We start from the raw sequence: 18,638 nt of genomic DNA on the forward strand, positions 1-18,638 counted from the left end.
GATGCTTAAACTCTTGTTGTTATTCAGTGTTGGATGCTTAAACTCCTCTTCCAAAAGGTACTTTTACTTGCTCTTCTTTTAAAAAATCCCTCAATTCTAACCAATTTTCCCAAGGATTCCCTGTCAAAGAAGTCTGGGCGCGACCTATTCCCCCCCAAAATTGTTGTATTCTGCTGGGAAGTCTTCTATGGAAAGATCAATACTTTGGAAAACTTATAGAAAAAGAGACCCTCGCTTTGTCTTTCCCCAAATTGGTGTTCCTTGTGTAAGGCCGAGAATGAGGACTGTGTCCATTTGCTGATCTCCTGTTCCTTTGCTACAGCTATATGGAGGTGGAGCCTTTGTTTATTTGGAGGTAGGTGGTCTTTGCCTTCTGATTTAAGCTTGTTATTCAACCCATCTGTCTTTGTTTGGCACACTAGAAGAGGTAAGATCATGTGGAAATGTGTCAGGGCATCCACTCTGTGGACTCTTTGGGAGGAAATGAATGCAAGAATTTTCATAGAGAAGGAAAGAGGGTTAGATGAAATGAAGGATTGTATCCTAACAAGAGCAATCCATTGGCTGAAAACTGTGGATATCTTTGATGACTTCTCCTTCGATGATTTGTGGAGAAATTGGCTAGTAATGGCTGTTGACAGATGTTGTTGTACACAGGTTTAGTACCGCAGGGGTATTTCTGTTTCCATACTTTATGTTGTATGACCGGTATAGTATAATTAACAACTGCTTCACTTGCCTGAAGTATTCTTTGAGGCATTCAGTCCTCTCACCTATCCTCTCTTCTCTTCTCTCTTCCTCTCTTCCTCTCTTCTCTTGCTCAACATGGTATCAGAGCAAGTTCGTCCAGGCCTGAAAACAAATTAGTTGAGGTCATTCTCCAATGCCGAGTAGGTTGCCTCTTCATCTCCTAGAAGCTGTATCCCTGATGCTCGACTTCAAGAAGGAAGAAGGTGCCGGCCTGACTGTTCAGCTTCCTAGCGCAGAAAAGAGTTCTGGTACAGAGTCTTTTCATATTCCAGCCCAGATGCTGTTTTCCTTGATTGGTCGGCTGTAGAGAGGCTGTCACCTGATGTATGAAGAGGAGGTTCTGGTTTGCAGAGAGGCTGGCGTTCAAGAAGGTACTGTCCATCTGCTGTTCGGGTGCTCTAGTATTCAACTGAAGCTGTTTTTTGTTGTTTTTTCTTCTTGCACCCTTCGATGGACTGTTGATGCCCTAAAAATCCGAATGTGGTGTTCTCTTGTGTATCACTACTATTCGGCTAGATTGTTGATGGGCTGAAGTTTTTTTTTTTTCCTTGACTGTTCTTGCTGTTCGGCTACATTGTTGATCTCAGTGACTGTTCGGCTACCCTGAAGTTGGTGTCAGCCGATTAGGTGTGTGGTGAACTATCACCTCGTGTCTTTCTTTCTACTAAGGAGTTGTATGAAAACTGTAAAACCATAGGTCATACAGACCTGGTTATGTACTGCATTGCAGTGTTTGTATGTTTGTTTTTTGGATTCCTACAAAAAATTGTAGGTCATACAGACTAGTCCAAGTGCTGCAGCAACAGTGTTTGTTCTTGGCTCTCTGTGAAGCCGTAGGTCAGAAGTACCTAGTTGTATGCTGAAATAGCAAGTGCTTCTTCTTTTGTGGACTGAAGGACATAAGATCCCTTTTCTGTAGCAGCTCTGTGAGGCAGTGTGCCTTGGGTGTTGTGTTCTTAACCTGAAATCATGAATAGCAAAGATTCAGCCACATCTGAAATCTCCACAATGCTGAATGGAATGAGTGGGGGTGGTGACCTATCCTTCCCTATGGCTGTTGTTCCTCTTGATGGATTAAATTACCTAGAATGGTCAAGAGGGATCAAGTTATACATCACTGCAAGGGGGAAAATAAGCTATATTAATGGAAGAATCAAAGAATCACCCTCTGGGAATGCTGAATATGATAGATGGGATCAGGAGAACAGTATGGTAATGTCTTGGCTCTTGGTCTCCATGCAACCACAAATAAGAAAGAACTTCTGGGAACAAGCAAAATCCACATATTCAGAACTACGATACTATGCCAAAATCTATCAACTACAGGCAGCATCATCTACTTGTCGACAGGGGGAGAGAAGTTTATCAGTATATTACTCTGACTTGACCTCTGTCTAGAAGGAATTGGACCATTACCAGAATGTTGATTGGAAGTGTGATGAGGATGCCAAACTGTACAAGAAGCTTGTCTCACAGCAAAGAGTGTTTGCCTTCTTGCATGGTCTAAATCCTACGTATGAGTCCATCAGAGTACAAATTCTCAGTTCTAAGGATCTTCCATCAATTCAGGAAGTCTATGCTCTTGTTCAATCTGAAGAGAGTAGAAGGAACTTGATGAACAGCATTGGTGGGGATGCAATTGTGTTGGCAGCAAAAGGGGGTGTCTCTACTAGTGTGGGATCTTCTTCCAGGAGAGGGGATCTCTAGAAAAAAAAAAGATAAGGAAAAATTGTGGTGCACTAATTGTCAGAAACCCCGACACACCAAAGATACCTGTTGGGATCTCCATGGGAAACCAAAATGGGCTCAAGATCTGACTAAGAAGCAAGGCTCAGATGTGAATAAAAGGTCTGGGCAGCAAGGTACAAAGAAACACCACATGGCCAACATGGTTACTCGGGAGAATCAGCCCCCCATTCCTACTGTGACTCAAACACATCTCTCTGGATCTGACCCAAGGGAAGGTATTGTAAACTCCTTCTGTGACCATCTAGAGCTCTATGGTAGAGCAATTCGCCAGACGGATGCTCCTCCCACAACCTCGTTTGCATCAACGTCAGGTAACCCTGCCACAACTTTCTATGTTGCTTCTCACAACCTTGACTCTCCATGGATTGTTGATTTTGGAGCGTCAAAACACATGACTGGTATGTCCTCTTACTTTCAAACCTACCACCCTCTTTCTGGAAGAGACAAGGTGAGACTAGTTGATGGATCATACACTTCCATAGCTGGTCAAGGAACTCTCTCTCTTCCTCTTGGTCTTACACTTCCTGATGTTCTTCATGTTCCAAAATTTTCCATGAATTTGTTCTCAGTTAGTAGTGTTACTAATTCCTTAAACTGTTCAGTGACCTTTTTCCCTTCTTATTGTGTGATTCAGGATCTGGCCTCGGGGAGGACAATTGGTAGGGGACGTATGGTTGATGGACTCTACATGCTGGAGAATACAGCTGGTCTTCATGTTACAGAGTCTATGAGTCAGTTCAGAAAGAGTAAAGTGTATTTATGGCATTGTCGTCTTGGTCATTTGTCTTTTGAGTCCTTGAAAGTTGTATTCCCAGAACTGTGTAAGTCAATGTTTGTTTCTGATTTCTCTTGTCAAATGTGTCAGTTAAGCAAGCATTGTCGAACTCATTTTCTTCAGAAAAATAGTAAATCTGAGTTTCCTTTTCACATTGTTCATTCTGATGTATGGGGCCCTATTACTTTACCTTCTGAGAGTGGCTATAAGTACTTCATTACCTTCATTGATGATTATTCTAGATATACTTGGGTATATCCAATGTAAACCCGAGAGGAAGTACCAAAAATTATCCAAGACTTTCAGCGGATGGTCTTCACCCAATTCCAGACTGAGATACAAATTTTCCAGTCAGACAATGCAAAAGAGTTTTTTCATAGTGATCTCATGGAGTTCTTTGCTTCACATGGCTCACTTCACCGTAGCTCTTGTGCCCGCACACCACAACAAAATGGTGTGGCTGAACGGAAGAACCGACACCTCCTTGAAGTGGCTCGGGGTTTACTTCTTCATATGAATGTCCCCAAACGTTTTTGGTTTGAGGCTGTCCTTTGTTCTACATACCTCATTAATCGAATGCCCTCTCGTTGGTTAGAGAACAAAGCCCCGCATCAGCTTCTCTTCCCAAAGGCCCCTCTTCTTTCTATCCCTCCTCGTGTATTTGGTTGTCGGTGCTTTGTCCAAAATCTGTCTCCCACCCGTGGGAAATTGGATTCTCATGCTATCCCGTGCATATTTTCTTGGTTACTCTTTCACTCAAAAGGGGTATCGTTGCTTTGATCCTGTTTCTCGGAAATTCTATGTCTCCATGGATGTTACTTTCTTTGAAAATGAGCCTTTTTTTCTGGTTTCTCCTCAGGGGGAGTGTAGGCATGAGGAGAAACTGGTTCAGTTTCGTTCTCTTCCTGATCCTTTGCCATTGGTTCAGCCTCCTTCTCTTCCCAATCCTCCACCTTTCCATGTCTTTTCTCGTCGTCGCAAAGGCCAACCAAATTCAAGAGCTGTGGAGAATCCAGAAGCTGTACCTCAAGTGCCATCAAACTCCTCAGGGGAAGATCATACCCACTCAAGTAATTTGACTCCCAATGATGTTCCTGACTCCTCTGTTGCTAATGATCTTGACCTTCCTATTGCCCACAGGAAAGGTGTTAGGTTGTGCACCACTAAACATCCCATTTCCAACTTTGTTTCCTATGAGAACATTTCACCCTCATTTTGTGCCTTCCTTACCTCCATTGACAGTGTCCCTATTCCCAAGAATGTGGCAGAAGCTCTTCCAGTACCAGAATGGACAAATGCCATGAAGGAAGAAATTAATGCCCTTCATAAAAATGGCACGTGGGAACTTGTTGATCTTCCTAAGGGAAAGGATCCAGTTGGATGTAAATGGGTGTTCACGGCCAAGCATGGGCCTGATGGAACCGTGGAGAGGTATAAAGCTCGTTTAGTGGAAAAGGGGTTACTCAAGTATATGAATTTGATTACGTAGAAACTTTTGCCCCTGTTGCCAAGATGAACTCTATTAGAGTTCTTTTCTCTCTTGCTGCTAATCTGAATTGGGATCTACATTAGCTTGACATCAAGAATGCTTTCTTGAATGGTGACCTTGAAGAGGAAGCTTATATGGTTCAACCCCCCGGTTTTCTGGCTCAAGGCAATGAACAGAAAGTGTGCAAATTAAGGAAGTCTTTATATGGGCTGAAGCAATCACCAAGAGCTTGATTTAGCATATTCCATGCTGCGGTTTAGCAAAAGGGATACAAGCAATGTCAATCAGATCACACACTGTTTGTGAAAAGGGGAGAAGGTAAAATGGCTGCCTTAATAGTATACGTGGATGACATAATTGTTACTGGTGATTGGAAAGATGAAATTCAAAGGTTGAAGGGCTTCCTTGCCACTCAGTTTGAAGTGAAGGATCTAGGACCTGCCAAATACTTCCTTGGAATTGAAGTTGCTCGATCAAAAAAAGGTATCTTTATCTCCAAAAGGAAATATGTCCTAGATTTGCTTCAGGACACTGGAAAGATGGGAGGTAAGCCAGCTGACTCTCCCATTGACCCCAACCATAAATTAAGTGACAGCCATAAATTAAGTGACAGCCAGGGTGAACCTCTTAAAGTTGTGAAACAATTTCAGAAGCTTGTAGGGAGATTGTTATATCTCTCTATGACCCGTCCAGACATCGCATATGCCGTTGGTGTCCTCAGTCAGTTCATGCATGCACCTAGGTCTACACATCTTGAAGCAGCAGAGAGGATACTACGATATCTTAAGAAGTTTCCTGGTGCTGGCTTGTTATTTCAAAGGCACGGGCATTTGAGAGTTGAAGTTTATATAGATGCGGATTGGGCTGGATCTCAAAGTGACAGAAAGTCTACTAGTGGTTACTGCACCTTTGTAGAGGCAACCTTGTTACTTGGAGGAGTAAAAAACAAACTGTGGTGGCTAGATCCAATGCTGAAGCTGAATACCGTGCAATGGCCCACGGAGTAGCTGAAGGTATGTGGATAAAGAATCTGTTGAGTGAGTTGGGTTTCCTAGTGGACAAACCCATAACTCTATTCTGTGATAACAAAGCAGCTATAAGTATTGCTGCTAACTCGGTACTACATGACAGAACAAAGCACATCGAAGTTGACAAGCATTTTATCAGAGAGAAAGTCATCAGAGGCGAAGTATGTACTCCCTATGTCCGCTTTGAAAACCAACTGGCAGACATTTTCACAAAAGGACTAAACTATTCCAGACATCATGATCTCTGTGATAAGTTGGGCATGATTGATATCTATGCCCCAACTTGAGGGGGAGTGTTGACAGATGTTGTTGTACACAGGTTTAGTATCGTAGGGGTATTTCTGTAAATTTTCCATACTTATGTTGTATGACTAGTATAGTATAAATAACAACTGCTTCACTCGCCTGAAGTATTCTTTGAGGCATTCAGTCCTCTCGCCTATCCTCTCTTCTCTTCTCTCTTCCTCTCTTCCTCCTCTCTTCTCTTGCTCAACAATAGCTAACACTTCAACAAAGAAGGATAGAATTCTGTCAGAATGGATTCCGCCTTTGGAAGGTGTCATCAAGCTGAACTTTGATGGAAGTAGCCAAGGCAACCCCGGGCCTTCAGGTATAGGGGGTATCCTGAGAAATAAGGACAGCAACATAATTTCCCTATTCTCAGGACCGGTGGGAGTGGGGGATTCCACAAGGGCAGAAATCCTTGCTGCAGTACAAGGAATTCAGATCGCCAACCAGCTTGGGGTGGAGCATCTCCTAGTTGAAGGGGACTCTCAAGTGGTAACCAGGTGGCTCCTAAACTTGGATACCACCATTTGGGGTTACAAAGATCTCATCAAAAAAGTAAAGTGGTTAACCAGTAATATGAGAGTTGAGGTAAAATGGGTTAGTAGGTCTGCTAATTCTTTGGCTGATGCTTTAGCCAAACAGGGGGTTTCTAGGGAAGATCTTTTTTGTGCTTCTATGTAAGTTGTTATTAATTTGGAAATCTGTACTTAACTAGCCCGGAGAGGTTGCAACTTGTACCTTTCCTTGAGGACTTTGTACTATTGTCTATTGCTGTTTTATAAAATCATTTCAATTATCAAAAAAAAAAAACTTCATTGTTATCCATATTCATAAATCCAAGCTAAGCATAATAGACTATGACAAATCTCACTGAAATTTGCACAACAGAGTGAAGGTAAATAATTTTGCTCACTATGAAGAATTTAAGAAATACCTGAACTTATATGCCAATGGGTTATTTGCAGCTGCTGGAGATGGAAGTCCCCCACAATAAGAAGTGAAAGACCTTATTCTCCCACCTTTTACATGGGCTTGGTTGATCATCTTCATTGCCATCATATGATCTGTAGAAGCCAATATGGTATTCATGATTAAAAATCTTGTACAGGAAATCATTTTCAAGAGTGAAGCCCTCTAGATAATTTTCTTATCTGTTTTTCATTAATCTTTTGTGGGATGTCATCAAGAGAATAAAAAAAAAAAAAAACACAGAAGATAGCACATTCATATGAATAAAGGAAATAGAGATTTTGTTAGAATAACATATGCATATGTAGAAAATGGCTTGTGCCAAATTAGCACACTTGATAAATGCCAATAATAACTTCTTGGGGAAAATTCTTTTGTTATTTTATGAGATAATGTAGAAAAGAATAAAAATTTATGTTGTTGGATTTGGTAGTGGGATGTTTATTTTCTTTCTTTATTTATTCTTTAGTTATGGATCTTCTAGTATGGGCTGCACCTGTTTTTTATTCATTACATCATGTTATAACTGCTGCTGTCTTATGAGGGGCGGACTTGTAACTTCCCCCTATATAACCTGAAGTACATAAGGCAGCAGTAGTTATAACATGAAGTAATGAATTAAAAATAGGGTAAATTGCAGATAGGTACCTTGTACAATGGGGGTAGTCTCAATTTAGGGCCTGAGCTTTCAAATATATATTTTAAAGTCCAACTCTGTTAAACTAATGTTATGGTGAGGGGTAAAATTATGAAAATGCCCATCTTGCGACTCTTTTTCACCGTCAATCTTTTTTTCTACCTTTGGACTTCAGACACAAACCAGCGGCAGCAAAGTAAGTGTTCGAAAGTGGGACTTATCCCGATTGAACAGAACAGGGTGAGCTTGCTACCACTGGTTTTTGTCCAAAGTCCAAAGTTATAAGTTGAATAGTGAAAAAAGAGAATCATAATTAGGGCATTTTTGTAATTTTAACCATCACTATAACAGTAGTTTAGCGGAGTTTGACTTAAATGTATATTTCTGAAAGTTCAGGTTCTAAAGTGACATAGTTGAAAGTTCAGGCCCTAAAGTCAGACTACCCTAAATTACAGGGTACCTATCTGCAATTTACACTAAAAAAAAAAGAAAGGTCTGGCCCATACTAGAATAAACAAAGAGAAATAAAACAGCCCACTGCCTAACCCAACAACATAATTTTTACTTTGTTCTACGGATAATAGTTAGAAAATAACAAGGAATCAATTACTAGTCCATTTCTCTTATGAGGAATTAATGCTCTTACAATTATCTCGAAAGATGAAAATTTTTACAATTACCAAGAATTTGGTATGTGATGTGTTTTGGCAAAGGAATGAAATAAATAATGCTTGAGAACTGACCATATGAAAGCTTAACATGCAAAATGGTCCATACACTAAATTCAATAAAATAACAGTAATTGGCATCTTTTTTTATCATAATTCAAGCCTTATCCCAACTATATGGGGTTGGCACATCTTTTTTTTTTTTTTTCTTTTTTCAAGATAAAAAAATGTTGACTTGGACTCTGCAGTGTGATTGGATCTACATAGATTTGACCCCAGAAAAATGATATGCAGATTATGCAGAAAGTAACCTTTCTCACTCAAATACTCAATAATGTTTAAGAATGAAAGAGACTAACATAGATGACATTACAATATGAAGTATAAAGCTATCAAAATATATTAAATAGCAGGAACAATGATATGAATATTGGAGATAGCAGTGATAGGTGTCTGACATAACTAGGGAGAGATTGTAATACTTCAAGATTTATTTCAACAAAAGTTAGTTCATGTAACTCTATATAAAATAAATAAGATAACGTACAAGTCTAATTATATAAAATAACGGCTGAAGATATGGAATACATAATAAGTTTTGTCGAAAGAGAAGTTTCAATAACTGTTCAATATGCCCAAATAAGAAACTGCAATGACCTCTTGGTTAAGAAAAGTCAATGTCCTATATTTATCTGTTTATAATGAGATTGCTAATGTAATAATTATAATTAAATTACACTGGGAAATTCCTTTCATCAATTATGAACACCTACAGAAAAGCAGTCTTTGCTGTGCTCTTCAGTGATGTTATGATACAAATTACCAAAAGGACCGACAAAATGATATCCAAGGAACATGTAAAATAGATCCTACAGACTGTCTATCAATGTAATATGAATTAAACTCCATAGGTGATAGACCACCCACCTAAAGATCTGTGTTAATCCCCAAATAAAGAAACAAAATAGAAGGTCATGATAATTAGATCTTGCTCCAAGATACACAAAAAATGAAGAGTAACTACAAAGCTATAGGATAGAGACATCAACAAACAGATTCCCCAAAAGTATATTCTCTTGAAAAGGGAAACCCAGTGCATGAGGTTCCCACCAATGTGGGGTGTGGGAGGGGTAGATGTATGCAGCCTAACCCCTGCTGCACATACAGAGAGGCTGTTTCTAATATTTGAACCCTGGTCACCCAGGTCACAATAGAGCAACCCAACTGTTGTGCCAAGGCGCACCCTCAAAAGTATTTTCTCTTGAATATGTTGGAAAATCACAGATCCCATCCATTTTGGGGTAAAAGTTTTAGTAAAATAAATACATCATAGATCGTAGATTAATGTTCAACAAGTATAGGCCCACTATATTTGTTGAACATACAACTAGAGATGTTTGAGAATAATCACCTATGCCAGGGTCCAAACCCATTTCACCAAGAATTGTAATACCGGCACTTTTGGCTTTATCATCCAATCTTAACATAGCATCATTAATGTAGCTAGCAGTGACAAGATGTTTTTTGAACTGCAATGAGACACAATATCATTAATATCCTCGACTGAAATAAGGAAGGGCGTTCACAAGTGAATATCTACATTATTGATATTCACCTTGTTTTTCAGTATTTTTTGACACAGGAAAATCATTAAGGAGAGATGGAAGGTGAATTTTGTTAAAAAAAATCAACCTATTAACAACAACTTATTGATTGAAAGAAAATTAAAGAAGTTGGGGATGAGAATCCATTATGTAATCAAACACCAACATAACTAGTGAAAGTTACCTCAAGGCAAGCATCTGCTATTATAACATGGAAGCTAGGAGGCAATAAACTTATAACAATGTCAACCTGCATAAGGCAGATAATACAGAGAGCCATCATATGACTACAATCATGGTTTAGAAAGCTCATAAACATGTCTAATATAAGAAAATTATCATGAAAAGAAAAAAGAAAATGCAAATATATCTAAAGGTTTACCACTTTTCAACTAATAAAGTGATCTATGATAATTTGAACTCATGTCATAAAAATATAGAATTTGGAATCAAACTGAGGTTATTATACTCGAAGACATAATTTGTCTCCAAATTAGTACAAAAGGGAGGTAAGATATTGTGTTTTGAAACTTTTTTTGAAATATAATTTTCGAAATATAATTTTGAAATTTATATCAACATGATGATAATTCAAGGATTTGACTATGATACCAAAAAGACGTGATACCGAAAAAACATGTAACCAATGAACTGGTATCATAAAAGTGGTAACCAATCAGGTGGTATTTATTAAAACTCAGGAGGTTTTGATTGGTCAAATCCCTTCTAGTGTCATGTCTTTCCATCAGCATAGTTTTCTCCTAATTCAGAAAACTAATATGGATAATTTGAAAGGATTTAATGAACTCAAACATGTTAATGGAAAATGGGAAATACTCTACCTTAGAAATATATTTGCAAAGGCTTCCATGATCTGTTACATCAAGCTGAATTGCTGTTGCATTAGAAATACCTTCAACAGTCTATATAAAAAAACCAATTTTAGATTTTTCAATATTCAACAGTCTATATATATTTGTATATGTTATACACGCATACTAACATCAATGGAATTGCACGTTTAATGTTGTTGACATAACTTAAAAAAGGAAAGCCTATACAAAAGAGACACCTCCTACCAAGATTCACCAAAATGGCAAATAATGAGAGACATTTAATGAAAGTTCAATGAATTTGTAGGGATAATGGGTCGGATGGGCCATAGTTCAATATTGTTTATTTATTTATGTGATTAGCAGGCCTTAGTTATGGGCCTGTTTTATTTCTTTTATTATTGTTTCTAGTGCTGGCCACCCTACTAAGGGGTATTAATGTAATTATGTCCATTTTACAATCAAATAATAAAACACAATTGTGGGAGCTTGAGAGAGGTTCAATTACTCTCTTCCTTCCTTCTATTTGCTTCCATCTTCTTTCTCCATTGTCTCTCTTCCCTTTTCTATTTTATTTCAGATTATTGCAGGTGGGATTTTTATCTTTGTATAGAGTGGAGTTCCTACCTTCTTCCTTTTTTTCTCTTTAATCCTATACATAGGTTCTTGGAGAGTTTCCCGAAAACCTAGCTAACTGGAGAGTTTTTAGATTAAGGGGTATAAAGGGAGTTTGAAGTGGCACTTGGGGTTAGAATAGAAGCTTTCTAAATATCTTTGATATTGATCCAAGTTAAAGAGACCTTCCAGAGTTGGTCAAGTTCCTGGCATTTTCCCAATCCAAAATCAAGTGAAGTCCACCTATTCAGAGCAAAAACACTATGCCAAGATATATCAACTGCAAGCTGAATCCTCTACTAGCAAGCAGGGGGAGAGGAGTCTCTCGATCTACTATTCTGATTTGACATCAATATGCAAAGAACTTGATCACTATCAGAATGTGAATTGGAAGTGTAATGAAGATGCAAAGGCCTATAAGTCACTTGTATCTCAGCAACGAGTTTTTGCCTTCCTCCTAGAGCTGAATCCTTCGTATGAGTCCATCAGAGTGCAGATCTTGGGTAGTAAAGACTTGCCATCAGTTCAAGAGGTGTATGCCTTGGTGCAGTCAGAAGAAAGAAGAAGAAGTGTGATGAATGGTGTAGAAGGGGAGTCAGTTGCCCTAACTGCCTGAGGAAATTCAGATACAAATGTGGGAGGTGGTTTTAAAAAGGGTGACACTTAGAAAAAAAATAGATGATAAGAGCAAACTTTGGTGCACTCACTGCCAGAAGACACGACACACAAAAGATACATGTTGGGATCTCCATGGAAAACCTAAATGGGCACAGGATTTGGGTAAGAAGTCAACACCTGATCGGGGCAAGAAACTAGGCCAGAAGAATCAAAAAAGGTATAATTCAACTAATATGGCGTCGACAGAGACTAGTCCTTCGGTAACTCAGGAGAGGCATCCCAGTTCTGACCCTAAGGAAGATATTATCAATTCCTTTCATGAACATTTGGAGTTGTATGGTAGGACTCTCCGCCAGATGGATTCTGGTCCTACTCCCTCTACCTCGTTTGCGTCTACATCAGGTAATGCCACAGCCTTCCATGTGTCATCTCATACTACTGATTCTCCTTGGATTATTGACTCTGGAGCTTCAAACCACATGACCGGTAAGTCAAATTTGTTTCAAACAAATAACTTTCTCTCTGGGAGAGATAAGGTAAGACTAACTGATGGTTCTTTTTCTACTATAGCTGGCCGAGGTACCATACCTCTCCCACTTGGCCTTACCCTTCCTAATGTACTGCATGTTCCGAAATTACCTATTAATTTGTTGTCCATTAGTAGTCTAACTCACTCCGTGAACTGCTCAGTCACTTTTTTTCTGTCTTCATGTGTGTTTTAGGATTTGGCCTCAGGGAAGATGATTGGTAGAGGAAGCATGGTGGATGGTCTCTACGTGTTGGAGAATAATGTTGGTCTTGTGGCGACAGAGTCCATGAGTTCGTCAAGTGAGAGTCAAGCCTATTTATGGCATAGTCGTCTAGGTCATCTTTCTTTTGAGTCGTTAAAAGTTATGTTTCCAAAGTTGTTTGAGTCCTTGCCAGTGAGTCAGTTACAGTGTCAAACTTCTCAATTGAGTAAGCATTGTAGAAGTTCTTTACCTTTGCGAAATAAAAGATCTAAATTTCCATTTCATATTGTTTATTCTGATGTTTGGGGCCTTGTTACTCTACCTACTGAGGCTGGCTATAAGTAATTCATTACCTTGATTGATGATTATTCTAGATACACTTGGGTTTACCCTATGCGATCTCGAGATGAAGTGCCACAAATTGTGAAAAATTTTCAATGCATGGTGTTCACTCAGTTCCAAACAGAAATCCATATCTTCCAGTCGGACAATGCGAAGGAATATTTCCATAGTGATCTCACGGAGTTTTTTGCTTCGAGTGGGTCACTTCAGCGAAGCTCTTGTGCCAGGACACCCCAACAAAATGGTGTGGCTGAACGGAAGAACCGCCACCTTCTCGAAGTCGCTCATGGATTATTGATTCATATGAATGTGCCAAAACGGTTTTGGATGGATGCAGTCTTGTGTGCTATGTATATCATCAATTGCATGCCCTCTCGGTTATTATAGTATAAGGCCCCACATCAGCTTTTGTTCCCTACAACCCCGTTGTCCACCATTCCGATGCGTGTTTTTGGGTGTTGTTGCTTTGTCCATAACCTGTCCCCTACTCGTGGTAAGCTTGATCCTTGGGCTATTCCGTGTGTTTTTCTTGGTTACCCTTTATCTCAAAAGGGGTATCGTTGCTATGATCCCATTGCTCGCAAGTACTATGTTTCCATTGATGTCTCATTCTTTGAGAATCAACCTTTTTTCTCGGTTTCTCCTTAGGGGGAGAGTAGGGCTGAGGAGAAATAGGCGACAACTCAAATTCAACTACCTCCTTTACCCAATCCTCCTCCATTTCGGGTTTTTCATCGTCGCCATAAGAGCTAGCAGAGTTCAAGAGCCATGGAACCTGACACTATGCAACCAACATCATTGGATTCACCCGAGGCAGATCCGTCTCATCAGCCAGGTACACTTGCTCCTATTGATATGTCTGTTCCTCTAAATGTTGATTCACCTATCACCAATGATCTTAATATTCCTATTGCTAAGAGAAAGGGTGTCAGGTCTTGTACCACTAATCATCCAATCTCTAATTTTGTGTCCTAAGAGCATGTTTTGCCTTCATACCGTGCCTTCCTCTCTTCTGTGGATAGTGTCCCCGTTCCTAAGACTATGGCAGAAGCTTTGTCTAAACTTGAATGGACAGATGAAATGCAGGAAGAAATTGATGTTTTACACAAAAATGACACTTGGGAGTTGGTAGACCTTCCTGAAGGGAAGGAACCGGTGGGGTGCAAGTGGGTGTTCACAGTGAAACACAAGGGTGATGGAACTGTTGAAAGGTACAAGGCTAGACTGGTAGCAAGAGGCTTTACATAGGTATATGGAGTGGACTATGCAGAGACTTGCTCCAGTAACCAAGATGAACTCTATCAGGATTCTTCTTTCCTTGGCAGCAAATCTTGATTGGGAACTTCACCAATTGGACATCAAAAATGCTTTCTTGAATGGTGACTTGGAAGAGGAAGTGTACATGACCCAACCCCCAGGGTTCTGTGCCAAAGGTAGTGAACAAAATGTGTGCAAGTTAAAAAAATCTCTATATGGGTTGAAACAATCACCTCGGGCTTGGTTCAGTAAGTTCCATTTAGCAGTTCAATAGATGGGGTTCAAACAATGCCAGTCAGATCATACTCTATTTGTGAAAAGAGGTGAAGGTAAAATTGCAACTCTTATTGTGTATGTGGATGATATAGTGATCACAGAAGATTGGGAGGCTGAAATCCGGAGACTAAAAAAATTCGTAGCCACTCAATTTGAGGTGAAGGATCTAGGCCCCTTACGTTACTTCCTTGGAATTGAAGTTGCCCGCTCTCACAAGGGCATCTTTATTTCCCAACGGAAATATGTACTAGATCTACTAGAAGATACATGCAAGTTGGGGGTAAAACCATTTGATTCACCAATTGAACCTAATCATCATCTGGGAGAGAGAATTTTTGAAAGATGTAAAGAGGTTCCAGAGACTCGTGGGGAGCCTTTTGTATTTGTCTATGACCAGTCCTGATATTGCCTATGCAGTTGGTGTCCTTAGTAAATTCATGCACAGCCCTAGGACAACTCACTTTGAGGCTGCAGAGAGGATCTTGAGATATCTCAAGAAGTTTCCTGGAGCTGGTTTGTTGTTCCAGAAACACAATCACTTAAAAGGTGGAAGTATATACTGATGCAGATTGGGCAGGAGCAATCAATGATCGAAAGTCTACCAGTGGGTATTGTGCCTTTGTAGGAGGAAACCTGGTCACATGGAGAAGTAAAAAACAAAGTGTGGTGGCTAGATCCAGTGCTGAAGCAGAGTATAGAGCGATGGATCATGGGGTTGCGGAAATCATGTGGATAAGAAATCCTTTAGGTGAACTGGGTTTCGTAGTGAGCAATCCTGTCACTCTACTGTGACAATAAAGCTGCCATCAATATTGCTGCTAATCCAGTCCTGCATGATAGGACGAAACACATCGAAGTGGACAAGCATTTTATTAGAGAGAAACTTGAAAGTGGAGAAGTGTGTACAGCATATGTCAGCTCAGAAGAACAACTTGCAGATATCTTCACCAAAGGTCTTCATCATGTGCGACACAAAGACTTGTGTGACAAGTTGGGCATGATTGACATCTATGCTCCAACTTGAGGGGGAGTGTTAAAATAATTAAGTTGTTGATGTTAGGGTCTGTTTGGCTAGTTAAAGTGTTTCTTTTATTTCGTTTTTTTCCTTTCTGTTATGGCTGTTATTGTACTCAGGGGCACAAGGGTCTTTTCCCTTGTTATTTTTGCCGCCCTATATATATTAAAATAAAGGCTGGCGCCGCCAGCACTGTTACATTGCAAAACCCTTCTCTCTTCTCTCTTCTCTTCTCTTTCTCTTATTTCTGGCCAGCCATACTGTCAAGAGGTAGTAACAATATGGGAAAGAAAAGTGACTCCAAGAAGGCTGATGATAAAGACAAGTTGTTTTGTACCCACTGTCGGTGTTCGAGACATACATGTGACACATGTTGGGAGATTCACAGGAAGCCCAAGTGGGTAGTGAAGAACCAAGAACAGGGTAGAGTACAAGGTCAAAAGAAGCTGAATACAACACATAATGCAGCACATGTGGCAACCCAAGATACTCGGTCTGTTGGTATTACTCGGGACCACTTTAGTGGTTCTGACCCCAAGGAAAATATCATGAATTCCTTCAGAGATCATTTAGGGTCATATGGTAGGGCTTTGCAATAGATGGATGGTTCAGTTACCGGTACTCCTACTTCATTTGCGTCTACATCAGGTAATGCGGCTTCTGCATTCCATGCCACCACTACCACTGACTCCCCTCGGATCATTGACTCAAGAGCCTCTAACCACATGACCGGTAAGCCAAACTTGTTTCAGACTTATAGCCTTTTGTCAGGAAGGGATAAAGTGAGGCTTGCAGATGGATCATTCTCCTCCATTGCAGGCTAAGGATCAATATCTCTTCCGCATGGCCTTAACCTGAATTGTGTATTGCATGTCCCTCAACTTCCTATAAATTTTCTTTCAATTAGTTGTATCACAAACTCTTTAAAATGTAGTGTAATCTTTTTTCCTGGTTCATGTGTTTTTCAGGATCTAACTTCTGGAAGGACGATTGGTAGAGGGAGCCTAATGGATGGTCTCTACATTCTTGACAACAAAGCTGGTCTCTTGGTGTCGTCCTCAGAGTCATATAGTCAATCAAATAAGATTCAATTTTTTTTTGTGGCATAGTCAGTTAGGTCATGTTTCTTTTGAAATAGTAAAGTCTTTGTTTCCGGTTTTATTTAAGTCAAGTTCAGTGTCAGAGTTCCAGTGTCAAACATGTCAGTTGAGCAAACAATGTAGAACAACTTTTCACTCAAATAATAAAAGATCAAGTTTTCCTTTTCATGTTGTGTATTCTGATGTATGGGGGCCTACTACTATAATCTCTGAAGGCGGGTATAAGTACTTTATCACATTGATCGATGATTTCTCTTGCTATACATGGGTATTCCCTATGCGTAGCAGAGAGGAAGTTCCAAAGATTGTGAAAGACTTCCAGAAGATGGTGTTTATGCAATTCCATGTTGAAATACATATCTTTCAATCAGACAATTCAAAAGAATATTTCCATGGTGAGCTCAATGAGTTCTTTGCCTCCCATGGATCTATTCATAGGAGCTCATGCGCAAGAACACCACAACAAAATGGTGTTGCAGAAAGAAAAAACAAACACCTCCTTGAGGTAGCTCGAGGGATGATGATACACATGAATGTTCCAAAAAGGTTTTGGATGGATGCTATACTTGTGACTGCTTATGTCATCAATCGCATTACCTCCAGAGTGCTGAACTACATGGCCCCTCATCAGTTGTTGCTCCCCCAGTCCCCTTTATTTTCCACTCCCATGAGAGTTTTTGGTTGTCGTGCCTTTGTAAATGATTTGTCTCCGTCTCGGGGTAAGTTAGACCCTCGGTCCGTTCCTTGTATCTTTCTAGGGTATCCCTCCTCTCAAAAAGGGTATCGGTGCTTTGATCCCGTTAGTCATAAGTTTTTTGTGTCTATGGATGTGTCATTCTTTGAGTCTAAACCGTTCTTCCCTACTTCTCTGGGGGAGAGTAGTATGGAAGAGGAGAAGCAGGTTCAGGTCCGCCATGTCTCTCTTCCTTATATTTCGGACCTTGCTCCCTTTCGTGTCTTTCAACGTACATGCCGTAGAGATCAGCAATGTGATAGAGATGTGGAGCAGACAAACATTGAGCAACCGGCACCGTTAGACTCCCAGGAGGTAAGTCCAAACCCTATTGCACCTATTGATACTCCTGCTCCTACTGTGGATGACCTTGACATTCCTATTGCTCAAAGAAAGGGAGTTAGGTCATGCACTACCAACACCCCATTACCTAGTATGTCTCCTATGATCACATTTCCCCCTCATACCGAGCCTTCCTATCTGTAGTTGATTGCATCCCTGTACCCAAAACTGTTGTAGAAGCCTTAACATGCTCTAAATGGACAGATGCTATGAAAGAGGAGATTAATGCCCTCCATAAAAATCAAACTTGGGAATTGGTGGATCTTCCAAGGGGAAAAGACCTAGTGGGGTGTAAGTGGGTGTTTACAGTTAAACACAGTGGACGAGACAGTTGAAAGGTACAAAGGATTAGTAGCCAAGGGGTACATTCAAGTGTACGGGGTTGACTATGATGAGACTTTTGCTCTAGTAGCTAAGATGAACTCAATTAGGGTCCTCCTATCATTAGCTGCTAACCTTGACTGGGAATTGCATCAACTAGACATAAAGAATGCTTTTTTAAATAGTGACCTAGAGGAGGAGGTGTACATGGTTAACCCCCTGGATTCTGTGCCAAGGGAAGTGAAAATAAGGTGTGCAAGCTGAGAAAGTCTCTTTATGGTTTAAAACAATCTCCCAAGGCTTGGTTCAGTAAGTTTCACATGGCAGCTCAGCAGGTAGGGTTCAAGCAATGTCAGTCTGATCACACACTCTTTGTGAAGAGATGTTAGGAATAGGTTGCTGTATTGATAGTGTATGTGGATGATATCATCACTGATAGTTGTCAAGGTGTCGCCTAGGCGACTAGGCACCCTTGGTTGGGCGCCTCGCCCAAACGCC

The 18,638-nt window shown here is 40.1% G+C and overlaps 1 protein-coding gene across 14 annotated transcripts in view; it reads right to left on the reverse strand.

Annotated features, from left to right (window-relative positions):
• The window catches only part of LOC148842059 (lysine-ketoglutarate reductase/saccharopine dehydrogenase bifunctional enzyme), a 179,571-nt gene that overhangs the window by 29,561 nt on the left and 131,372 nt on the right, over window positions 1–18,638 (reverse strand). For all 14 annotated transcript variants that reach the window (XR_016103343.1, XR_016103340.1, XR_016103342.1 and 11 more), the window contains exons 15-18: window positions 10,800–10,880; window positions 10,142–10,207; window positions 9,765–9,882; window positions 7,014–7,143 (exon numbers count right to left, since the gene is read on the reverse strand). Coding sequence is in view for 7 of the 14 variants with exons in the window: in XM_088958165.1 (XP_088814291.1) it covers window positions 7,014–7,143; window positions 9,765–9,882; window positions 10,142–10,207; window positions 10,800–10,880 (395 nt within the window). In the remaining 7 variants the exon portion in view is untranslated. The remainder of the gene's footprint in view (window positions 1–7,013; window positions 7,144–9,764; window positions 9,883–10,141; window positions 10,208–10,799; window positions 10,881–18,638) is intronic.

The sequence above is a fragment of the Nelumbo lutea genome, chromosome 8 (genome assembly GCF_056320005.1).
Source record: "Nelumbo lutea isolate HS-2025 chromosome 8, American lotus-T2T, whole genome shotgun sequence".
NCBI classification, from domain to species: Eukaryota; Viridiplantae; Streptophyta; class Magnoliopsida; order Proteales; family Nelumbonaceae; genus Nelumbo; species Nelumbo lutea.